Raw genomic sequence first — 22,249 nt, forward strand, 5'->3', positions numbered from 1 at the left:
CTGGCTCGCCAGCTGCAGCTTCATCACGCTGGCCACGTGACCCGGAAGTGTCTTTGGACGGCGCCGGCTCACGGCCTTTAGAGAGAGATGAGCACGCAACCCCAGAGTCGGACACGACTGGCCCGTACGGGCAGGGGTACCTTTACCTTTAGTTACAGGTACATGTATGTGTAGACAAGCGAGGCTTGTAAAGTTGATTTGATTCCTCCCTTGTTCCCAATGTCGATCTTCAATCACCCCTTCTTCCCTGGTGTGTGTCTGTGTGTATCATTTTGTGGTTTGCTTCAGGTGCCAAAGTGTAATGTCCAGTCCTACCCCCAGTGCTAAAACTCAAATGCCATGCTTAGTTGTTGTCAGGTGCTCCTTCATGTTCAGCTCAGGCCTGAGTACAATAATGTAGCACTTGGGCATGAAGATGCAGCCCAGAAGCCCAGCACTGGAAGCCAAGATAGAGAAGACCTGCACAGCTACCATGTATTTCCCCTTGGTGCTCAGGTAGGTGGGCACAAAGGACACCCAAACACTGCAGAAGACTAGCATGCTGAAGGTGATCAGCTTGGCTTCATTGAAGGCCCCAGGCAGATTCCTGGCTAGGAAAGCCACCGTGAAGCAGATGGCCGCCAGGAAGCCCATGTAGCCCAGGGCACAATAAAACATGGCGGCAGATCCTTCATTGCATTGCAAGATGATCTCTCCAGGTTGGGAGCTCATGTCAGAGTCTGGGAATGAAGGAGAAAGTCCCAGCCAGGTGGTGCAGATGACAACTTGGACAGTGGAACAGGAAATGACAATGGAGTTGGCCAGACGCTTCCCCAGCCATTTCCTCAGCCTGTTCCCTGGCTTGGTGGCCAAGAAGGCCAACACCACAGTGATGGTTTTTGCCAAGACAGAAGAGACGGCAGATGAGAAGACGATGCTGAAGACCGTTTGTTGGAGAAGACAGGTGACTTTCCTTGGCCAGCCGATGAAGAGGAAAGAGGACAAAAAGCAGAGGAGGAGGGAGAAGAGGAGGATGTAGGAGAGGTCCCTGTTGTTGGCTTTGACTAGGGGAGTTTCATTGGATTTCACGAATATTCCCAAAATAAAACCTGTGGTTGAGGAGAAGAGTAGGGCAACGGAAGCCAGGAGGATCCCCAAATAATCTTCATAGGACAAAAAGGTGATTGCTTTGGGGACACATTGACCTCGCTCTTTGTTTGGATGCTGATCTTCTGGACATTTGGTGCATTCATTGGCATCTGCACAGAGAAAAAGAGACTTTAGTCATACACTTACAGCAATCTGAATGCTGTTACAATTGTGCGGAATGGTTGGCATATGGGAGAGATCAAGAAAGAACACTGAGTTCACAGGTAGAGAAGTTCCATGGCTTCTTTCCACTGGTGTCGTGTCCTACCTTCCTGAGTGGAGATTGTCCCTTCTGAGCAGGGAGCACAGTCATAGCAGCATGGGGGTTTCCCTTCCTGAATCTTTTTGGCATATCCAGGGCAACAGCTCTTTGTGCATCTTGCATGAGGCGTGGTCTGGAAATCAATAGAAGGAGGAGCTTCGAGGCTTTAGGAAATGGATTATTGAGTTTACGGAGGATTATCATTGTTGTTGTTGTTGTTGTTTATACCCCACCCATCTGGTTTGGTTTCCCTAGACACTCTGGGCAGTTTCTAGCACATATAAAAAGATCATGAAACATGAAACATGAAAAGGCATATTTACTTTCTATGATCCAAAGTGAGCTCAGGCCCAATTAGGAATGATTCCTTTTTTGCTTTTTGTTGAGCAGCATGGCTATGAAACCTGTTAAGTGTTTTCATTTTTGAAAGTTTTCCATTAATAGGCAAGATGTTAAATTGTTTTTATATGCAACAACTGCGGCAAGAGTATTGTTAGCCCAGAAATGGAAACAAGAAGAAATTCCGACGAAAGAAGAATGACAGACGAAATTAATGGACTATGCAGAATTGGACAAAATGACAGGAAGGATTCATGATCAAGGTGTCTCCCCTGCCAGGTAAGTATGAAGAAAATGACAGGAAGGATTCAAAACCTATGGGACCAGAGATTTACAGAAGATTGGAAGAAGTACATGAATTATTTGAAGAGCAACTTTAATCAACAAATTACACTAGTAGGACTACAAGACGTTTTGTAAGGAGAAATATACGAAGTGTTACCAAGTAGAAAAAGATAGAGATATTGGTTATGAGTTTGAAATGTAATAGGGAAGATAAGAAATGCATACTGAGAGATTAGATTGGAAAATTTTCAGACAGGATTGATGGAAGTCAAAAATTTGAATAAGATGTAAAAGTATGTTTAATTACTGTTGAAAATGATATGTTAAAAAAACTAATAAAAGGTTATAATAAGAAAGCTTTCCCAGGTGGATGAATATATATTTATTACAACTGTTCATTTGGTAATTCATTTTGTAGGCCTCTTATTCATTGTCAAATTTTATACATATTCAAGTGTGAGATCCGTTAAGCTCCAGGGGATTTAGCTCCAGGGAAGTGTCCATGATTGCAATAAAAGCCTCATATGTAATGTTCAACTAGTTATTATAGTGTAGAATATATCATAGATATTTAAAAGGCACATAACATTTCTCCTACCTTCTTCCACAATGTGGACCATACTATTGTTTCTGGGCTAATGGTGAACTTTAGATTTGAGGATTCCTGTCTCTCTATGCTCCCAATTTTCACACTAGCATGCAACTTATTAGGAAACAGCACCCAATTCACAATATCAAAGTCAATGGCCAGTGCCCCATTCATATCCAAGTACTTTCCATCAGCTGAAGTACTAAAAGACAGATGGAGAAAGCTAGAGAGTTCCAGAAAGACATCTACTTCTGCTTCATTGACTATGCAAAAGCCTTTGACTGTGTCAACCACAGCAAACTATGGCAAGTTCTTAAAGAAATGGGAGTGCCTGATCACCTCATCTGTCTCCTGAGAAATCTCTATGTGGGACAAGAAGCTACAGTTAGAACTGGATAAGGAACAACTGATTGGTTCAAAATTGGGAAAGGAGCACGACAAGGCTGTATATTGTCTCCTGCTTATTTAACTTATATGCAGAATTCATCATGTGAAAGGCTGGGCTGGATGAATCCCAAACCGGAATTAAGATTGCCAGAAGAAATATCAACAACCTCAGGTATGCAGATGATACAACGTTGTTGGCAGAAAGTGAGGAAGAATTAAAGAACCTTTTAATGAGGGTGAAAGAGGAGAGCGCAAAATATGGTTTGAAGCTCAACTTCTAAAAAACGAAGATCATGGCCACTGGTCCCATCACCTCCTGGCAAATAGAAGGGGAAGAAGTGGAGGCAGTGAGAGATTTTACTTTCTTGGGCTCTATGATCACTGCAGATGGTGAGAGCAGTCACGAAATTAAAAGACACCTGCTTCTTGGGAGAAAAGCAATGACAAACCTAGAAAGCATCTTAAAAAGAAGAAACATCACCTTGCCGACAAAGGTCCATATAATTAAAGCTATGGTTTTCCCAGTAGTGATGTATGAAAGTGAGAGCTGGACCATAAAGAAGGCTGATGGCTGAAGAATTGATGCTTTTGAATTCTGGTGCTGGAGGAGACTCTTGAGAGTCCCATGAACTGCAAGATCAAACCTATTCATTCTTAAGGAAATCAGCCCTGAGTGCTCACTGGAAGGACAGAGTGTGAAGCTGAGGCTCCAATACTTTGGCCACCTCATGAGAAGAGAAGACTCCTTGGAAAAGACCCTGATGTTGGGAAAGATGAACGGCACAAGGAGAAGGGGATGACAGAGGACGAGATGGTTGGACAGTGTTCTCGAAGCATGAGTTTGACCAAACTGTGGGAGGCAGTGAAAGATAGGAGTGCCTGGTGTGCTCTGGTCCATGGGGTCACAAAGAGTCAGGAACGACTAAACAACAACAAATACCAGAACGACTGAGTGAGACCCCCTTCAACAGTGCATGAAATAGCTGATCCGAAAATGAATGTGGAGGGGAGGCTGGAACATATTTGAATCCCACTGCCCTAAAATAGTTTATGGAGATTCTTAAACTGATGCAGCAAGATTTGGCTGTGATAATACACGGTACTGCACGAACTATGGAGGAACGTTCTCAGATGCACAAAAAAATTGGAACGCTTTGAACAGTGAGCACGTTGAACACATGAAACGATTCCAAAGTCGAGTCAAAACATGTATAGTGGAACCTCGGGTTGCGAACGTGATCCGTGTGGGAGGCACGTTCGCAACCCGCAGAATTCGCTACCCACAGTGCTGCATCTGCGCACGCATGTGTCCCAATCGGGCAGTTCTGCACATGCACAAGGTGTGATTTAGCGCTTCTGTGCATGCACGGACGCCGAAACCCAGAAGTAACCCGTTCCGGTACTTCCGGGTTCAGCACATCTGTAACCCGAAAACGCGCAACCTGCAGCGTTCACAACCCGAGGTATGACTGTAGACATATAGATTTACTGGTACCAAAACTTCATTGATTGTATGAAGAGATTTTTTTTTTCCTCCACTCTTTCATTTTTTTTTTTTTATAATAATATTTATTAAATTTTGTATAACCAATAAAAAACATACATAATAACATAATATTTTCCATTATCCACATTTCATTCTCAACTTTGGACTTCCTCACATCTCTTGTTCCTGCTTTCTAAACATAAATTTTACCAGCAAATTATTAACTTGATTTAATTCATATAATATAATTTTCCAATATTTAATATCTCAAATTTTGGGCTTTAACATACACTTATTAAAGCTTAATCATAAAATATTACTTATCCCAGATTTATCTTTTCATCTTCCAATTGAATTTAAATTTATATTCTTTATAACTAGTTTGTTGAAGCCATGTTTTTACTAATCTTACATCTTTCTTAACAATCATACAATTTACAATATTTTTGTAGATAGTCCTTGAATTTCTTCCAGTCTTCCTCCACCAGTTCTTCTCCCAGGTCTCGGATTCTGCCCGTCATCTCCGCCAGTTCCATATAGTCTATCAGTTGCATCTGCCATTCTTCCAGTGTGGGTAGTTTTTGAGTTTTCCAGCTTTTAGCGATGAGTATCCTTGCTGCTGTTGTAGCGTACATAAAAAAGGTTCGATCCTTCTTTTGCACACTCTGACCAACAATGCCCAAGAGAAAGGCCTCTGGTTTCTTAGGGAAGGTATACTTAAATACCTTTTTCAGTTCATTGTAAATCATTTCCCAGAAAACCTTCACTCTAGGGCAAGTCCACCAGAGGTGAAAGAATGTTCCTTCAGCTTGTTTACACTTCCAACATTTATTATCAGACACATGGTATATCTTTGCAAGCTTGACTGGGGTCATATACCACCTGTAAATCATTTTCATAATATTTTCTTTCAAGGCATTACATGCCGTAAATCTCAAACCTGTAGTCCATAACTTTTCCCAGTCAGCAAACATGATGTTGTACCCTATGTCCTGTGCCCATTTTATCATAGCTGATTTGACCGTTTCATCCTGTGTATTCCATTTTAACAGCAAATTATACATTCTTGAAAGTATCTTAGAGCTGGGTTCTAATAGTTCAGTTTCTAACTTTGATTTTTCCACCTGGAATCCTACCTTTTTATCCAACTTAAAAACTTCTTTAATCTGAGCATAATGTAGCTAATCTCGCACTTTATCTTTTATTTTCTCCATACTCTGCAACCTCCAGTTATCTCCATCTTTTTCTATTATTTCCCAATATTTCGGCCATTTGGCCTCCATATTGAGTTTTTTCACGGCCTTAGCCTCCATGTATGAAGAGATCTTTTTTGCAGATAGTTGCTCAGATTCAGAAAGGGAGACTCCACCATGGGAGCAGGGCCAGGGCAGGAGAATGCTAGAGTCCTGTCTAGTCAACTTACATGGGATCAATTTTCAGAGGCAAATATTCTATTCAGTTATATACCCCTTGTATGGAAATTGGCAACAGGAGAGCAAAAATGGATTCCATGTGCCCCAATGGTTGCCAAAAGGCTGATGAATTTAATCAAAGGCTTGACAACATGACAACACTGGCAACATATGAACAGACAGCTTATAGACACAGACTTTCTTGGTATAAATGCAATAGTATCTGGAATGTGTTTACATAGAATATATTAGGTTATTGTATGGTAATGTAACAGTATTTTTGCTCTTTTTTCATTTTTACTTTTTTCCTCATTTCTTTCTCACCCTTTATATAAATCAAATGCTTCTAATACGTTTTTCAATAAAATCTCTGACACTCAGCAGCTTTTCATGGCTTAGAATCCTCCACCCCACGAGGGCCGGGAAGATTGGGGAAGTCTGGCTCCACTTTGTCCAGCGGTCAGTAGCTGCCACTGTATCTAAGGTCTTCTCCAGGCATTATATATCTCACAAACATTGCTTCCCATAAAATGGTTGGCATGTTTGGAATCAAAGCATGAGAGGAGCACCTGCCTAAGCATAGTAGAGAGTTACAGTTTTTAGTTGCAAAGATTACTTTAATAATAATAATAATAATAATAATAATAATAATAATAATAATAAATTTTATTTATACCCTGCCCTCCCCAGCCAAGACCAGGCTCAGGGCGGCTAACACCAGGTATAAAAACAATTGATTAAAATACAACATTAAAATGCAGCCTCATTTCAGTAGACGCTCAAATAAAAAAATTTGGGGGGATGAAAATGTCAAATCTTCACCAAGACCAACTATCCAGACTGGTCTTACGTGGACCAAAAAAAAAAAAAAAGCCAGGGAAGTCCCCCTATAAGAGTTCCATCACAGAAGGAGAAAAGAAAAAGAAAAGGGGAAGGGGATCAAGTTGATTCCGAGCCAAAGGCCAGGCAGAACAACTCTGTCTTACAGACCCTGCAGAAAGAAATCAGATCCTTTGTGCCTATCACTGCACCCAGCTATAAAAGACAAGCCTGCCTTCCAACCTTCACTTTTCTGAGTGAGAGAACCAATCTCCCGTTCATCTCCAGGTGAGGGTAGTGGTTCACTTTTGGGGCACTAATTCATGAACTTGTAGAAGATTTTATTGGGTTGAGAGTGGGAGAACTCCACAGTTTTCATGCCAAGAAATGCTCCAAGGTTCCATGAGACACAATGAAAGAATGAATTTCCTTTGGCTAACTACAGAAAACGTGCAATAGGCATATCCCATAGACCTCCATAGATCTCTAGGAGCCCATAGACCTCCAGGAGTGACCCACTCTTGCTTCAGTCACTTTCATCTTAGAGGGGCTGACCCACGTGCATCATGAGACCAGGAGTGTAGGAGAAACACATCAATACATTACTCACGCAGAAACCCAGTTCAAGGGGGTGCTGTAGAAGTTGAAGGGGTACTGCTCTCCAATGATTTTTGCAGATACTAATGCACTAATGAGATGGCTTCCTGGCCTGTAAAAATTTGCAATGTAATTGACATCCTTGATCAGATTCAGTGGGCATTTTGCCTTCTGCTGCATCCCGTAGGTTACAAGAGGGAGCAACAAGAGCAGTGTTATCATTCTGAATCCACCTGCTAGACATCCCTTCTGACTGTTCCTCTCAACTCCATAGCCAGCTTATCAGAAGAAGCCTAAACTCCTGTAAAGAGGTTTCCAGCTCTGGCTCCAGAGAGAAAGAGGAAAGGATATAGCTGAGTGGTAGAGCATTGGTTTGCACCCAAAAAGTGCCAGGTTCAACCTCTCCCAACTGTTCCAGGTAGGGCTGAGGATGTCCTCTACTTGGAGAGCTGCCACCAGTCAGTAGATAGTACTAAGCTAGAAGACAGCTGCCTATATTCTGATTAAGCTACACAAGGACTTATCCCCTACACCCTTTCACCTGACGTATATCTTGGCTGCAAGGACTCCGTGGCACACAAGATATTTTATATATCTAACTTCTCAGGCACGGTGGAGTAAATAACCTCCTGCTGCTCTTGATCATGATGTTTGTGTTATTGTTCCCAAAGGCAGCATTCAAAGGGTGTGCAAGGGGATAATAATAGATCACTGTGGTTCTGATGATTGTAAGGGGAAGAGAGGTCTCCTCTGGGAGCAGGTGCAGAGCAGGAGAAAAACATGTTGACTCAAGAGACTGAAGGTTCAAGGAGTGAGAAAGTTGAGTTTGGTTGAGTATGATTGACATCAGAAGAGCCCTGAAGCTGGATCAGGCAAAGGGCCCATAAAGTCCAGCATCTTCTTCTCAAAATGGACAGCCAGTTGCCCCAAAGGGAAGCCCACAAGGAAGGGGTCAGTGCAGCAGCCCTTTCCCTACATGGGATTCCCAAAAACTAGCACTCACAGTCTTCCTGCCTCAAACAGTGGAGGGAGGTCATCTTCATAAGGGCTAGTGGCTGTTTATAGCCTTATCCACCTCCATGATGTGGCCTAAATTTCTATTTTTATTTTAAACAAAATTCAAATACCACTTTATTGTAGATAGAGGTTTACAAAAAAATAACCCAAGAAGGATAATAAATTTCTGGGGAAAAGACAACGATAAAAACAGATATATTTAGAAATCCAAACTATTGTTAAGTAAAAAGTTAAGCTAAAGAAAGATTAAAGAACATGTCAACTTCTACATGTCTACATAGTTTATTAAGGTTTAAACCAAACCAAGACTTTTATATAGATACAATAAAAACACAGAAAGGTGTTTTTGGGAGGGAGAGGGAGAGAGAGAGAGAGAGATTCTATAAACCTATTAACAAAACTTATTTTCAACCCTCAAATCCACATGTCATTATTTAAATTTCTTTTTCAAGCAAAATGTCTATGAGAGGTTTCCAGTCTTTAAAAATGTTAATAATGGCTTTCTCTGATTCAACATGTCAATTTTGCCAACTCAGCTAAACCTGTTAGCTTTAACAGCCATTATTCCATTGTTGGTCATGATGTGTCCTTGCATCTTTGTGCATATAAAAGTTTCGCAGCGATGATCATATATGATGATTCCAAAGAGGAACACACATTCTAGTTACCCGCCCAACTAGACAGAGACATGGGTTCTCTTTAAACCCAGATCCTACCCCTTCCTGACCCTCAGGTCTGCCCTGATGCTGCACCAAATACCCAGGTGGGCACAGCTGGGTGAGGCCAACTCCAGCCTGTTCACTCTTCCAGTCAGATCTCTGTGATATAGAGACAATCATCCTCAGGAAAGATGGATAATATCTCTCTCCCTCCCTCTCTTTGTTTAGTTTTTTGCTGTCAGGTACTCCTTCGTGTTCAGTTCGGGCTTCAGTATAATAATGTAGCACTTGGGTATGAAGATGCAGCCCAGAAGCCCAGCACTGGAAGCCAAGATAGAGAAGACCTGCACAGCTACCATGTATTTCCCCTTGGTGCTCAGGTAGGTGGGCACAAAGGACACCCAAACACTGCAGAAGACCAGCATGCTGAAAGTAATCAGCTTGGCTTCATTGAAGGCCCCAGGAAGCTTCCTGGCTAGGAAAGCCACCGTGAGGCAGACAGCAGACAGGAGACCCATGTAGCCGAGGGCAGCGTAAAACATGGCAACAGACCCTTCATTGCATTGCAAGATGATCTCTCCAGGCTGGGAGCTCATGTCAGAGTCTGCGAATGGAGGCGATAGTCCCAGCCAGGTGGTGCAGATGACAACTTGCACACTGGAGCAGAAAATGACAATGGAGTTGGCCAGACTCTTGCCCAGCCATTTCCTCAGCCTGTTCCCTGGCTTGGTAGCCAAGAAGGCCAGAACCACAGTGATGGTTTTTGCCAACACAGAAGAGACAGCAGATGAGAAGACGATGCTGAAGACCATTTGTCGGAGAAGACAGGTGACTTTCCTTGGCCGGCCGATGAAGAGGAAAGAGGACAAAAAGCAGAGGAGGAGGGAGAAGAGGAGGATGTAGGAGAGGTCCCTGTTGTTGGCTTTGACTAGGGGAGTTTCATTGTATTTCATGAATATTCCCAAAATGCAGCCTGTGGTTGAGGAGAAGAGTAGGGCGAAGGAAGCCAGGAGGATCCCCAAATAATCTTCATAGGACAAGAAGGTGATTGCTTTGGGGACACATTGACCTCGCTCTTTGTTTGGATGCTGATCTTCTGGACATTTGATGCATTCCCTGGCATCTGCACAGAGAAAAAGAGACTTTAGTCATACACTTACAGCAATCTGAATGCTGTTACAATTGTGCGGAATGGTTGGCATATGGGAGAGATCAAGAAAGAACACTGAGTTCACAGGTAGAGAAGTTCCATGGCTTCTTTCCACTGGTGTTGTGTCCTACCTTCCTGAGTGGAGATTGTCCCTTCTGAGCAGGGAGCACAGTCATAGCAGCATGGGGGTTTCCCTTCCTGAATCTTCTTGGCATATCCAGGGGAACAGCTCTTTGTGCATCTTGCATGAGGCGTGGTCTGGAAATAAATAGAAGGAGGAGCTTCGAGGCTTTAGGAAATGGATTGTTGAGTTTTGGAAGGATCCCAGAATAATAATAATAATAATAATAATAATAATAATAATAATAATAATAATAATAATTTATACCCCAGCCACTCTGGCCAGCTTCCAGCACATACAGGGTGAGTCTTTTAAAAGATGCCCCGTGGAACATGTGTGAAGAGAATGCCCTGCCCTTTAGAGCTCCGTGTTCCACAGGACCTCTTTTAAAAGACTCACCCTGTTTAAAATTTAATAAAGCGTGAAACATTAAAATCATATTTACGTCCAATGGCCTAAAATGAGCTCAGACCCAATTAGGAATGATTTCTTTTTTGCTTTTTGTAGAGCAGTATGGCTGTGAAATCTCTTTAGTGTTTCTACTTCCCTTTAATATGATATACTGCACTTTTCTATGCATACAGACAATCCAGGCAGCATGAAAGATATGAGGAACAAGAACCTAACAGCAATGCTAGGATCAAAATAAGCACAAACATCAGAATTGAACCAGCCTTCATAAAAAATACTCCTACAAAATGGCACACTAAACTCCTGACACAGTTGCCATCGCATCTGCTATGTGTTTGTGCAGTTATGAGATTATGCTGGACTGACTGATTTCTGCTTTGCTTCAAAGGCAAAATGGCGTTGTCGAGGTTGGCATGCAGGCTGCACCTAGTGCAAAAATTGGCACCTAGTCTTCTCGTGAGGCATACCTGCACTTCCCATTTTCATTTTAGGAAGCTTTCCCAGCTGGATGAATAAATATTTATTACAGCTGCTCATTCTGTAAGCCACTTTTTCACTGTCAAATTTTATAGATGCTTATTCAAGAGGGAGATCCTTTAAGCTCAATGGGATTTAGCTCCAGGGAAGTGTCCATGATTGCAATAAAAACCTCATATGTAATGTTCAACAAGCTGTTAGAATATAGCAGATATCAGAGATATTAAAAAGACACATAACATTTCTCCTACCTTCTTACACAGTGTAGGCCATACTATTGTTTCTGGGCTAATGGTGAACTTTAGATTTGCAGATTTCTGTCTCTCTACGCTCCCAATTTTCACTCTAGCCTTAGAGTTATTAGGAAACAGCACCCAGTTAATGATATCGAAGTCAACAGCCAGTGCCCCATTCTCATCCAAGTACTGTCCATCAGCTGAAGTATTGACTTTCTTCAAGAATGAATGAAGCTAGAACAACAGAGAAAATCACATTGGATGGCATCCATTAGAAAAGATTGGCTATGATTCTGAGAAATTATGTAAAGAATGGTCATTATGGATTTAGTAAAGGTGGAACTCAAAGTTCTAAGAAGGATGCAGTTATCTTTTTTAAAAAAATAATATTTATTACATTTAAACATTACAAAAAAAGAAATAAAAAAGAAGAGAAAACAATACAATACAATATATAAACATTACACAACACACCATTAACACAACAAACCAAACCAAACACAGCAAAAACAATTTAAAACACGCATGATACCATTTCAATATCTTATCTTTCATTCACTTGTTTCAACGACCTCCTCACACCTCCCTTTTTGTATTCCACTTCTATTAATTGTTTCAGCAATTCCTTTCCATCTTCCTCTATTTTCTGTCATATAGTTATCTTAACATATTTTAACCTTATTTTCCCTTTAATACTCTAATAATCTATTTATACTTAATTCCTTATAACATTTCTGCTAAAGCCACATAGGTTCATTCCAACATTTTTCTAACACTCATTAATTTACAATATTTCTATAAATAGTCTTTAAACTTTTTCCAATCTTCTTCCACCATCTCTTCTCCCTGGTCTCGGATTCTGCCAGTCATTTCCGCCAATTCCATTGAAGATTACCATCATTTCCGCCAATTCCGTTGAAGATTACCATCAACCTGGTAATCTTCTGTCCGATGCTCTTAACTCTTTTCCAAGTCCCTTCTGCAAATCTTCTTCGTATTTATACATGCACTTTACTTTGTCTTCTACTGATCTTATTTTTATTTTCCTTCCTTTGAAGCTGAAGAGTAGATTTCGGGGAAACTCCCACCTAGAGATGATTTTATTCCTTCTCAGCAGGGCAACCAAATCTGCATAGTTAAACCCAAAATCCAAAAGATATTTCGGGACGTCTTTCAAAATTTCCACTATTGACTGTTGTTCTTCTAGGTTCTTCTGGTAGTTCCAACAGTCTCTTATTTTGTTCTTCTCTTTTTTCCCTCCTCTTCCAAGTCTGAAGGCCCTCACAATTTTAATCTCTTCTTGACCCAAGTCCAGGTCCCAAGAATCAGCAAATTCCTGCATGATGAAATCCATCAAACTCTCCTTCTCCAGTTCAAGTAGAGCTCTAATCCTCAAAGTCTGATTTTCTTTAAATTCAGTCGTAGAAGGCATCGACTTATGGTCATCAAATTGCATCTGTAAGGCTGGGACTCTCTCTCCAACTGTGTTGCTTTAGGTTCAAGGGCAACAACTTTCTCCCTAGCCTTCTCCGCAGTTTGCCATGTCAAAGTAGATTCCTGTGTCAATTTCTGAATAGTTTCTGTATTATTGTTCACCTTTTGTCCCAAATTGTCAATTTTGGTAGTTACCACATCCACCTTCTTGTTAAGCTGTTCCAGTGAGTTATTTATCTTACTTAATGCGACCGCTAAGGCCTCTTCTGTTGACATTCTTAACCGATTCAAGGTCAGTCCCAGAGTCTCACAGCTTTTTACCTTGCAGCTGGAAATTCCCCCAGATCAGCTCTTGTAACAGTTTCAAAAGCTTCCTCTAGAGGGAAACAGTTTCTATTTGTATTAGTCCTTTTAGACACAGTTCAAACAATAAGGTTAGTTTCAATTTTTGGTTACTTTTACACCTTTTTAAATGCAGACAGAGACATTGGAGACAATGTATTTCTCTTGTTTAACTAACTGTCAGTGAACGTTCTAGTCACGATCAATGAGCATTCCATAAGACGTCAGTCTTACTAGCAGCCCGTATCCAGGTTTGGAGTGGTGGTATTTTAACTTCCTTCACTCTCTCCTGCAGGCATATACAATCCAAAACTTCCCTCCTCTTCTCCTGCTTCCAAGGGGGATTTAATATTTTTTACTGATGGAAATTTAGTACTTTACCGTAGGCTTTCAAAGACTTTAGCTTTCAGCCTCTTTGCTTCAGTCTATTTACAAAAGGGGAAGGCGGACTTCCTGTTTTGAACCTCCCCATTTCAGTGCCAAATTAAGACATTTAAAAATCCAATTCTTCACTCTATTCACAGGTAGTTGCTTTAAGATCAAATTGTCCACAGGAAAAAGTCAGCGCTCTCCGGCAACAGCTATGCGGCTTCGCTCCATGGAAAAAGCAATCAATTTGAAGCACCGCACCGCTCACCCCATGTCGCTCCGGATCCCCGAAACCGGGTTTCCCCGCGAGTAGGGGAGGCGCAAAAGGTGCCAGCCAAATCCCACTTTCACAGGCTTCACCCGCCTGTGATTTTTTGTGGGTCTCCGCCTTCGCCATGGCGGCCAGACCCGAATTTCCACGAAGCAAATTCCTCCCGATCAGAGGAATTCTGCCATTACCGGAGGCGCCAAACTGGAAGTCTCAGAAGGATGCAGTTATCGTTCTACTACAGGATCCTTTTTTATAGCACCAGTCTTAAAGGAAGGCGTTGCCACTTTCAGGCCGAGGGAGCTGACATTTGTCTGCAGACAGCTTTCCAAGTCATGTGGTCAGCTTGACTAGACCACTTCTGGTGCAGGGAGGACTGTGACGAGTCCCAGAGCACACAGAAATGCTGTTTACCTTCCCACCACTGTGGTACCTTTTTATCTACTCACACTGGCAAGCTTTCAAACCGCTAAGTTGGCAGGAGCTGGGACAAAGCAACAGGAGCTCACCAGCAATCGGCAAGAGGCCCAGTAGTTTAGACTTTAGGATGATTTTACAGTGGCATCAGGACCCTGGCAGTCATAGATTATAAAGATGTTTGGAGGTGGAAATCATTGGCTGGATATTCCTTCCATTTGTCATATGCACATGAGAAAAAAATGGGATGTCCCAGTTTTTCCAGGACACTTGTAGGGTATGCTGTGTTCCTATTATGATGATTCCAGAGTTGGAAAATAGATCACAATCTTCAAAAGCGAGAGACAATTTATGTAATCTACCCCCCACTCTTTAACCCAAATCTAATTTTAATCCTCCTTGCCCCCCCACTTTCACACTTAATGTCAGCGCAACTGAATAGGTCCGATGTAGACAATGTAAGGTGAGAAACACTAGCAACAGTGGTTTGCAGCTGGCTCAGGAAGGACTTGTGGAGTAGCTATAATGCTCAGTAGAGACCTGAACCTCAAAGCCACGACAGTTCTAAAAGACAAAAGAGGCAGATTCATTTTTGTTAAGGGACACTAGATAGGTAAAACTAAACTGAGAATTGGCTCCATATATGCCTCAAACACAAAACAACTAGAGTTCATCCAAAAAACCCCAAAAACCCGTAAACAAATTCCTCTCCTTCTCCAAAGAAGAATCAATCCTGGGAGGTGACCTCAACCTAAATATGAGAGGTATCTCTCTGAAAACCCCCCACCTTAAATCCCCATGGCCATGTAGGGTGTGTGTGTGTGTGTGTGTGTGTGTGTGTGTGTGTGATGCGAGAGGCCATACCTGCCATGGCTGTAGACTTTGAAGTTCCATCTTGTCTCCTCCACCCACCATCAACCTCCGCTTTGATCTGGATGAATAGGCTGCATTCAAGGCCTGAGCCACAACTTGGACACTGTAGTAAGTGATATAACTGTCTTGGGAGTGGATCCCTTCAGTCTCCTCCTGGGGCAGCAGCATCTGATTCTCCTTCTCTCTGCATCTTTCCCAACTCCTCACAGATAAGGCATGCTTTGAATATGAACATACAAATGCTTTCTGCCAAGAAGCAGAAGCTTTTGGCTCATAGTAGTCCTTTTTTGCCCCTTTTTTGGTCTTCATTGCAAAGGACAAAGAACCATGGGCATGCCGGAAGGCTTCAGTCTCATAAAACAAGATGTTGTCCTGAAGACCAATGGTGATCCAGACTTTCCTCCCGGTTTGTGTCCTTTCAAAGAAAGATTGTACCTCCATGATAGCATAAAATCCATACTGAGAATCTGTATAGTAAACAAATACATTGACTTGTCTCCACATGGGAGATGGCTCATGAGGGAACCACAAGGAAGTTTTCCATTTTACTCTTTCAGTGAAGGCAGCACAAATTTCCCTTTTGCTCATCAGAGGTGTCAAGGTGCTCAAGAACTTTTCTCCATTGTCATTGTCTGAAGCAAAGAGGCCGACCCATGTCCATCTGAAGTGCAGGAGGAGCTCAACCACCCCATCATACTGAGCTTCTTCACTTGGGACCATCGAGTTGACAAAAGGAGACTGTTTTTTATCATGAAGAACGAAGCCAGAACTGAGCTGGTGAGAGAAGGGAAAGAGACCGATGCTTTGCTTTTCAGGACAAATTTAATTATCAACCTTATTTGAAATAAACTATTTTTATTTTATTTTAGCAATGTATTCCACTTAAGTGCCATAGTCCCTAAGCAGTTAGGAAAGAGTTGATAGGGAAAAAACTCAAGAAGGTACACCTATTAAACCAAACTTCAATTAAAATGCCTGCAGGAATAATAATAATAAATCTTCATCAGGCCGCATAAGGTCAATAGAGATGAGTCAGAATGGATCAGGTTACCTCTGGAGTAATATTGTGGCCAAAAACATTAATAAAGATATTGTGCTACCTCACCTCTAACTCTTTCATTTGGCAAGATGTAGTTGTCCAAACATAATATTTTGTTAGCTAGAACTTCTGCAAGTTGTATTTTATCAATATTGGGGCACGATCAGCATAGGTCATTGGGTGGATTTCAGTTTCAGTCATTTTTGCTACTGGGAATGAAGTAATGGGGGAAAATCTCTATGGATATATGAATTGTGGACATGAGAATAGAAAGAGAGGTCGTTATCAGTAGGATGGTAGAATCTCCAAATATCTATAAAGCCATTTTCTTTCAATGATGTTTTATCGTGTTTTTAATATTCTGTTTGGAGCTGCTCAGAGTGGCTTTTGAAACCCAGCCAGATGGGCGGGGTATAAATATTATTATTATTATTATTATTATTATTATTATTATTGTTGTTGTTGTTGTATTGGCTACGTTGCCTTGCTTCAGATCATAGATGAAATCATAACATTGAAACACCTCAAAGTATAATTCCACCTTTAGCATGGCTTGGGGGGGGGGTTGGTTATTTATTGTTTTGTAATTGCATATTGAAGATGATCTATATTGAAACAATTGTACATTTAGCATTAAGTTCCTTTCTTACTATCATTTTGCTCAATTTATTTAATAAATTAGTTATAGTATCCTCAGCAAAACTCGTTGTTTCATGAGATGGCAAATGTGGGGTGTGCCTGACTAGAAGCCCATTCTTACTTGTGGGACTTTGTAGATGCCCAACATGCCTGCAATGTGCATGGAGATGTCAGATTCACCCCGTTCAAGAACAGCCAGTAATGTTTTCTGCCTTCCACAGGTGTAGTTTGGGATATTGATTCTCCCACCAGCAAGCAGATCTGTCAGAGCATCAGAAGTGGTTCTTCCATCAAAATGGGTCTCATAGATGCTGTAGCCCAGGGTGATGTTGGGTAGGAGCCTGGAGTTATGATTGACATCCTGAACGGCCAGCAAGAAGCTAAGAATTTGCCATCCCCTCTTAGTCACAAAACTGCAAAAATAATTATGTCACATATTTATGTTAGATTCAGTGAAATTGAGACTCACATTCTTTTTTGTATAAAGGAAAGCCAATGGGAAAGGAGCACAGTAAGTAGGGCAAAGTGCAGCAATGTCCACAGTATCTTTGCAGGAGAGAAGAATGGAGAAAAAACCAGGACACAAATCGTCCCCCTGAACTCACCACTAGCTCCAGTGGCAGAGGTGCCAACAGTATTTTATTCTGTGAACTGGCCTGAGATATTAGTATGAATGGCAGTATATAAATTAATTGAATGAATAAATAAATAAATAAATAAATAAATAAATAAATAAATAAATTACTAAATAAATAATAATAATAATAATAATAATAATAATAATAATAATAATAATATTTTATTATTTATACCCTGCCCATCTGGCTGGGCCTCCCCAGCCACTCTGGGCGGCTTCCAAAAGAATATTAAAATACTATGATACATCAAACATTAAAAGCATCCCTAAACAGGGCTGCCTTCAGATGTCTTCTAAAAGTCTGGTAGTTGTTGTTCTCTTTGACATTTGGTGGGAGGGCATTCCACAGGGAGGGCGCCACTACCGAGAAGGCCCTCTGCCTGGTTCCCTGTAACTTGGCTTCTCACAGTGAGGGAACCGCCAGAAGGCCCTCGGTGCTGGACCTCAGTGTCCGGGTAGAACGATGGGGGTGGAGACGCTCCTTCAGGTATACTGGACCTAAGATTGAGGTATACTTGCACCTAAGATTGAGGAGGATGGCTGCGCATAAGACATCACATGCATGACATTTTGGGAGGAGCCAGGGAACAGAGCCAAACACAGTTGCCGATGGCTCCTCATTTCTCACGCTCAACACTTCCGGTCTGAGATGTCTGCATAAATAATGCTAAACTGCAAACAATGCTAATCTGTGTGAACAAAAATGATGGCTAATTGGGTAATATTGTCTCTGCTACCTTATTTTACTCCTAATCTTGAAGAGGCTTAATTATGAGCAACATAAATAGCACAACCCCCTTCATGGATCACTGCCTTGCTGTGGACAGGTCATAGTGGAGAGTTTTGACCAAACGTGATCCACCTGGAGCAGGAACCGGCAAGCCACTCGAGTATCCCTGCCAAGAAAACTCCATGGACAAAGACAACAGGCATATAAAAGTTATGACGCTGGAAGATGAGCCCCTCAGGTCGGAAGGCGTCCAACATGCTACTGAGGAAGAGCGGAGGACAAGTCCAAGTAGATTCAGAGCTGATGAAGCGTCTGGGCCAAAGCCGAAAGGTCGCTCAGTTGCGGATATGCCTGGAAGCGAAAGGAAAGTCCAATGCTGTAAAGAAAAATATTCCATAGGATCCTGGAATGTAAGAACCATGAACCTTGGTAAGTCGGATGTGGTCAAAAATGAGACGGCAAGATCAAATATTGACATCCTGGGCATCAGTGAACTAAAATGGATGCGAATGGGCGAATTCAGTTCGGATGACCATCATATCTACTACTGTGGGCAAGAATCCCATAAAAGAAATGGAATGGCCCTCATAGTCAACAAAAGAGTGGCGAAAGCTGTACTGGGACGCAATCTCAAAAATGATCTCGATACGAATCCAAGACAGACCTTTTAACATCACAGGAATCCAGGTATATGCACCAACTACTGGTGCTGAAGAAACTGAAATTCAGTAAAAACAAGACCTGGAGCTGACTGTGGCTCAGATCATCAGCTTCTTATAGCAAAAATCAAGCTTAAACTGAAGAAAGTAGGAAAAACCACAGGACAGGTTTAAGGATTTAGATTTGGTGGAGAGAGTGCCTGAAGAACTATGGATGGAGGCTCGTAACATTATACAGGAGGCAGCAACGAAAACCATCCCAATGAAAAGGAAATGCAAGAAAGCAACGTGGCTGTCCAACGAGGCCTTACAAATAGCGGGGGAGAGAAGGCAAGCAAAATGCGAGGGAGATCATGAAACATACAGGAAGTTGAATGCAGATTTCGAAAAAATAGCAAGGAAAGACAAGAAGGACTTCTTAAACGAGCAATGCAAAGAAATAGAGGAAAACAATAGAATGGGAAGAACCAGAGACCTGTTCAAGAAAATTGGAGATATGAAAGGAACATTTCGTACAAAGATTACCATAATAAAGGACAAAAGTGGAAAGGACCTAACAGAAGCAGAAGACATCAAGAAGAGGTGGCATGAATACACAGAATACCAGAAAGATATGGATGTCTCGTACACCCCAGGTAGTGTGGTTGCTGACCTTGAGCCAGACATCCTGGAGAGTGAAGTCAAATGGGCCTTAGAAAGCACTGCAAATAACAAGGCCAGTGGAAGTGATGGTATTCCAGCTGAACTATTTAAAATTTTAAAAGATGATGCTGTTAAGGTGCTACACTCAATATGCCAACAAGTTTGGAAAACTCAGCAGTGGCCAGAGGATTGGAGAAGATCAGCCTTCATCCCAATTCCAAAGAAGGGCAGTGCCAAAGAATGCTCCAGCTACCGCACAATTGCACTCATTTCACACGCTAGCAAGGTTATGCTTAAAATTCTACAAGGCAGACTTAAGCAGTATGTGGACCGAGAACTCCCAGAAGCGCAAGCTGGATTTCAAAGGGGCAGAGGAACCAGAGACCAAATTGCAAACATGCGCTGGATTATGGAGAAAGCTAGAGAGTTCCAGAAAGACATCCACTTCTGCTTCATTGACTATGCAAAAGCCTTTGACTGTGTCGACCACAGCAAACTATGGCAAGTTCTTAAAGAAATGGGAGTGCCTGATCACCTCATCTGTCTCCTGAGAAATCTCTATGTGGGACAAGTAGCTATAGTTAGAACTGGATATGGAACAACTGATTGGTTCAAAATTGGGAAAGAATTCCCCTTAATCAATGGCTTGACAACATGACAACACTGGCAACGTATGAACAGACAGCTTATAGACACAGACTTTCTTGATATAAATGCAATAGTACCGTATTTGGAATGTGTTTACACAGAATATATTAGGTTATTGTATGGTAATGTAACAGTATTTTTGCTCTTTTTTCATTCTTACTCACTTTTTTCCTCATTTCTTTCTCACCCTATCTTTTTATAAATCAAATGCTTCTAATATTCTTTTCAATAAAATCTCTGACACTCAGCAGCTTTTCATGTCTTAGAATCCTCCACCCCACGAGGGCCGGGAAGATTGGGGAAGTCTGGCTCCACTTTGTCCAGTGGTCAGTAACTACCACTGTATCTAAGGTCTTATCCAGGCATTATATATCTCACAAACATTGCTTCCCATAAAACGGTTGGCATGTTTGGAATCAAAGCATTAGTGGAGCACTTGCCTAAGCATAGTAGGGAGTTACAGTTTTCAGTTGCATAGATTGCTTTAATAATAATAATAATAATAATAATAATAATAATAATAAATTTTATTTATACCCCACCCTCCCCAGCCAAGACCAGGCTCAGGGCGGCTAACACCAGGTATAAAAACAATTGATTAAAATACAACTTAAAAACAAGATTAAAATACAACATTAACATACAGCCTCGTTTCAGTAGAAACTCAAATCAAAAACTTTTTGGGGATGAAAACGACAAATCTTCACCATGGCCGACTATCCAGACTGGTCCTACATGGGCCAGAAAAAAGCCAGGGAAGTCCCCAAATAGGAGTTCCATCACAGAAGGAGAAAAGAAAAAGAAAGAGGGAAATGGGTTCAAGTTGATTCCAAGCCAAAGGCCAGGCAGAACAACTCTGTCTTACAGACCCTGCAGAAAGAAATCAGATCCTTTGTGCCTATCACTGCACCCAGCTATAAAAGACAAGCCTGCCTTCCAACCTTCACTTTTCTGAGTGAGAGAACCAATCTCCCGTTCATCTCCAAGTGAGGGTAGTGGCTCACTTTTGGGGCACTAATTCATAAACTTGTAGAAGATTTTATTGGGTTGAGAGTGGGAGAACTCCACAGTTTTCATGCCAAGAAATGCTCCAAGGTTCCATGAGACACAATGAGAGAATGAATTTCCTTTGGCTAACTACAGAAAACCTGCAATAGGCATATCCCATAGACCTCCATAGATCTCTAGGAGCCCATAGACCTCCAGGAGTGACCCACTCTTGCTTCAGTCACTTTCATCTTAGAGGGGCTGACCCATGTGCATCATGAGACCAGGAGTGTAGGAGAAACACATCAATACATTACTCACGCAGAAACCCAGTTCAAGGGGGTGCTGTAGAAGTTGAAGGGGTACTGCTCTCCAATGATTTTTGCAGATACTAATGCACTAATGAGATGGCTTCCTGGCCTGTAAAAATTTGCAATGTAATTGACATCCTTGATCAGATTCAGTGGGCATTTTGCCTTCTGCTGCATCCCGTAGGTTACAAGAGGGAGCAACAAGAGCAGTGTTATCATTCTGAATCCACCTGCTAGACATCCCTTCTGACTGTTCCTCTCAACTCCATAGCCAGCTTATCAGAAGAAGCCTAAACTCCTGTAAAGAGGTTTCCAGCTCTGGCTCCAGAGAGAAAGAGGAAAGGATATAGCTGAGTGGTAGAGCATTGGTTTGCACCCAAAAAGTGCCAGGTTCAACCTCTCCCAACTGTTGCAGGTAGGGCTGAGGATGTCCTCTACTTGGAGAGCTGCCACCAGTCAGTAGATAGTACTAAGCTAGAAGACAGCTGCCTATATTCTGATTAAGCTACACAAGGACTTATCCCCTACACCCTTTCACCTGACGTATATCTTGGCTGCAAGGACTCCGTGGCACACAAGATATTTTATATATCTAACTTCTCAGGCACGGTGGAGTAAATAACCTCCTGCTACTCTTGATCATGATGTTTGTGTTATTGTTCCCAAAGGCAGCATTCGAAGGGTTTGCAAGGGGGATAATAATAGATCACTGTGGTTCTGATAATAGTAAGGGGAAGAAAGGTCTCCTCTGGGAGCAGGTGCAGAGCAGGAGAAAAACATGTTGACTCAAGAGACTGAAGGTTCAAGGAGTGAGAAAGTTGAGCTTGGTTGAGTATGATTGACATCAGAAGAGCCCTGAAGCTGGATCAGGCAAAGGGC

The 22,249-nt window shown here is 41.8% G+C and overlaps 1 protein-coding gene across 1 annotated transcript; it reads right to left on the minus strand.

The window, feature by feature from the left end:
* Positions 1 to 330: 330 nt before the first annotated feature.
* LOC307210997 (vomeronasal type-2 receptor 26-like) lies at positions 331 to 21,547 on the minus strand (the record flags this gene model as incomplete). Its single annotated transcript, XM_079967193.1, has 6 exons — positions 331 to 1,238; positions 1,397 to 1,523; positions 11,391 to 11,609; positions 15,070 to 15,852; positions 16,878 to 17,169; positions 21,381 to 21,547. 6 exons carry the CDS (start codon positions 21,545 to 21,547, stop codon positions 331 to 333), a joined length of 2,496 nt encoding a protein of 831 aa, XP_079823319.1.
* Between the last annotated feature and the right edge of the window lie 702 nt (positions 21,548 to 22,249).

Source organism: Podarcis cretensis (genome assembly GCF_951804945.1).
Source record: "Podarcis cretensis genome assembly, chromosome: 2".
Lineage (NCBI taxonomy): Eukaryota > Metazoa > Chordata > Lepidosauria > Squamata > Lacertidae > Podarcis > Podarcis cretensis.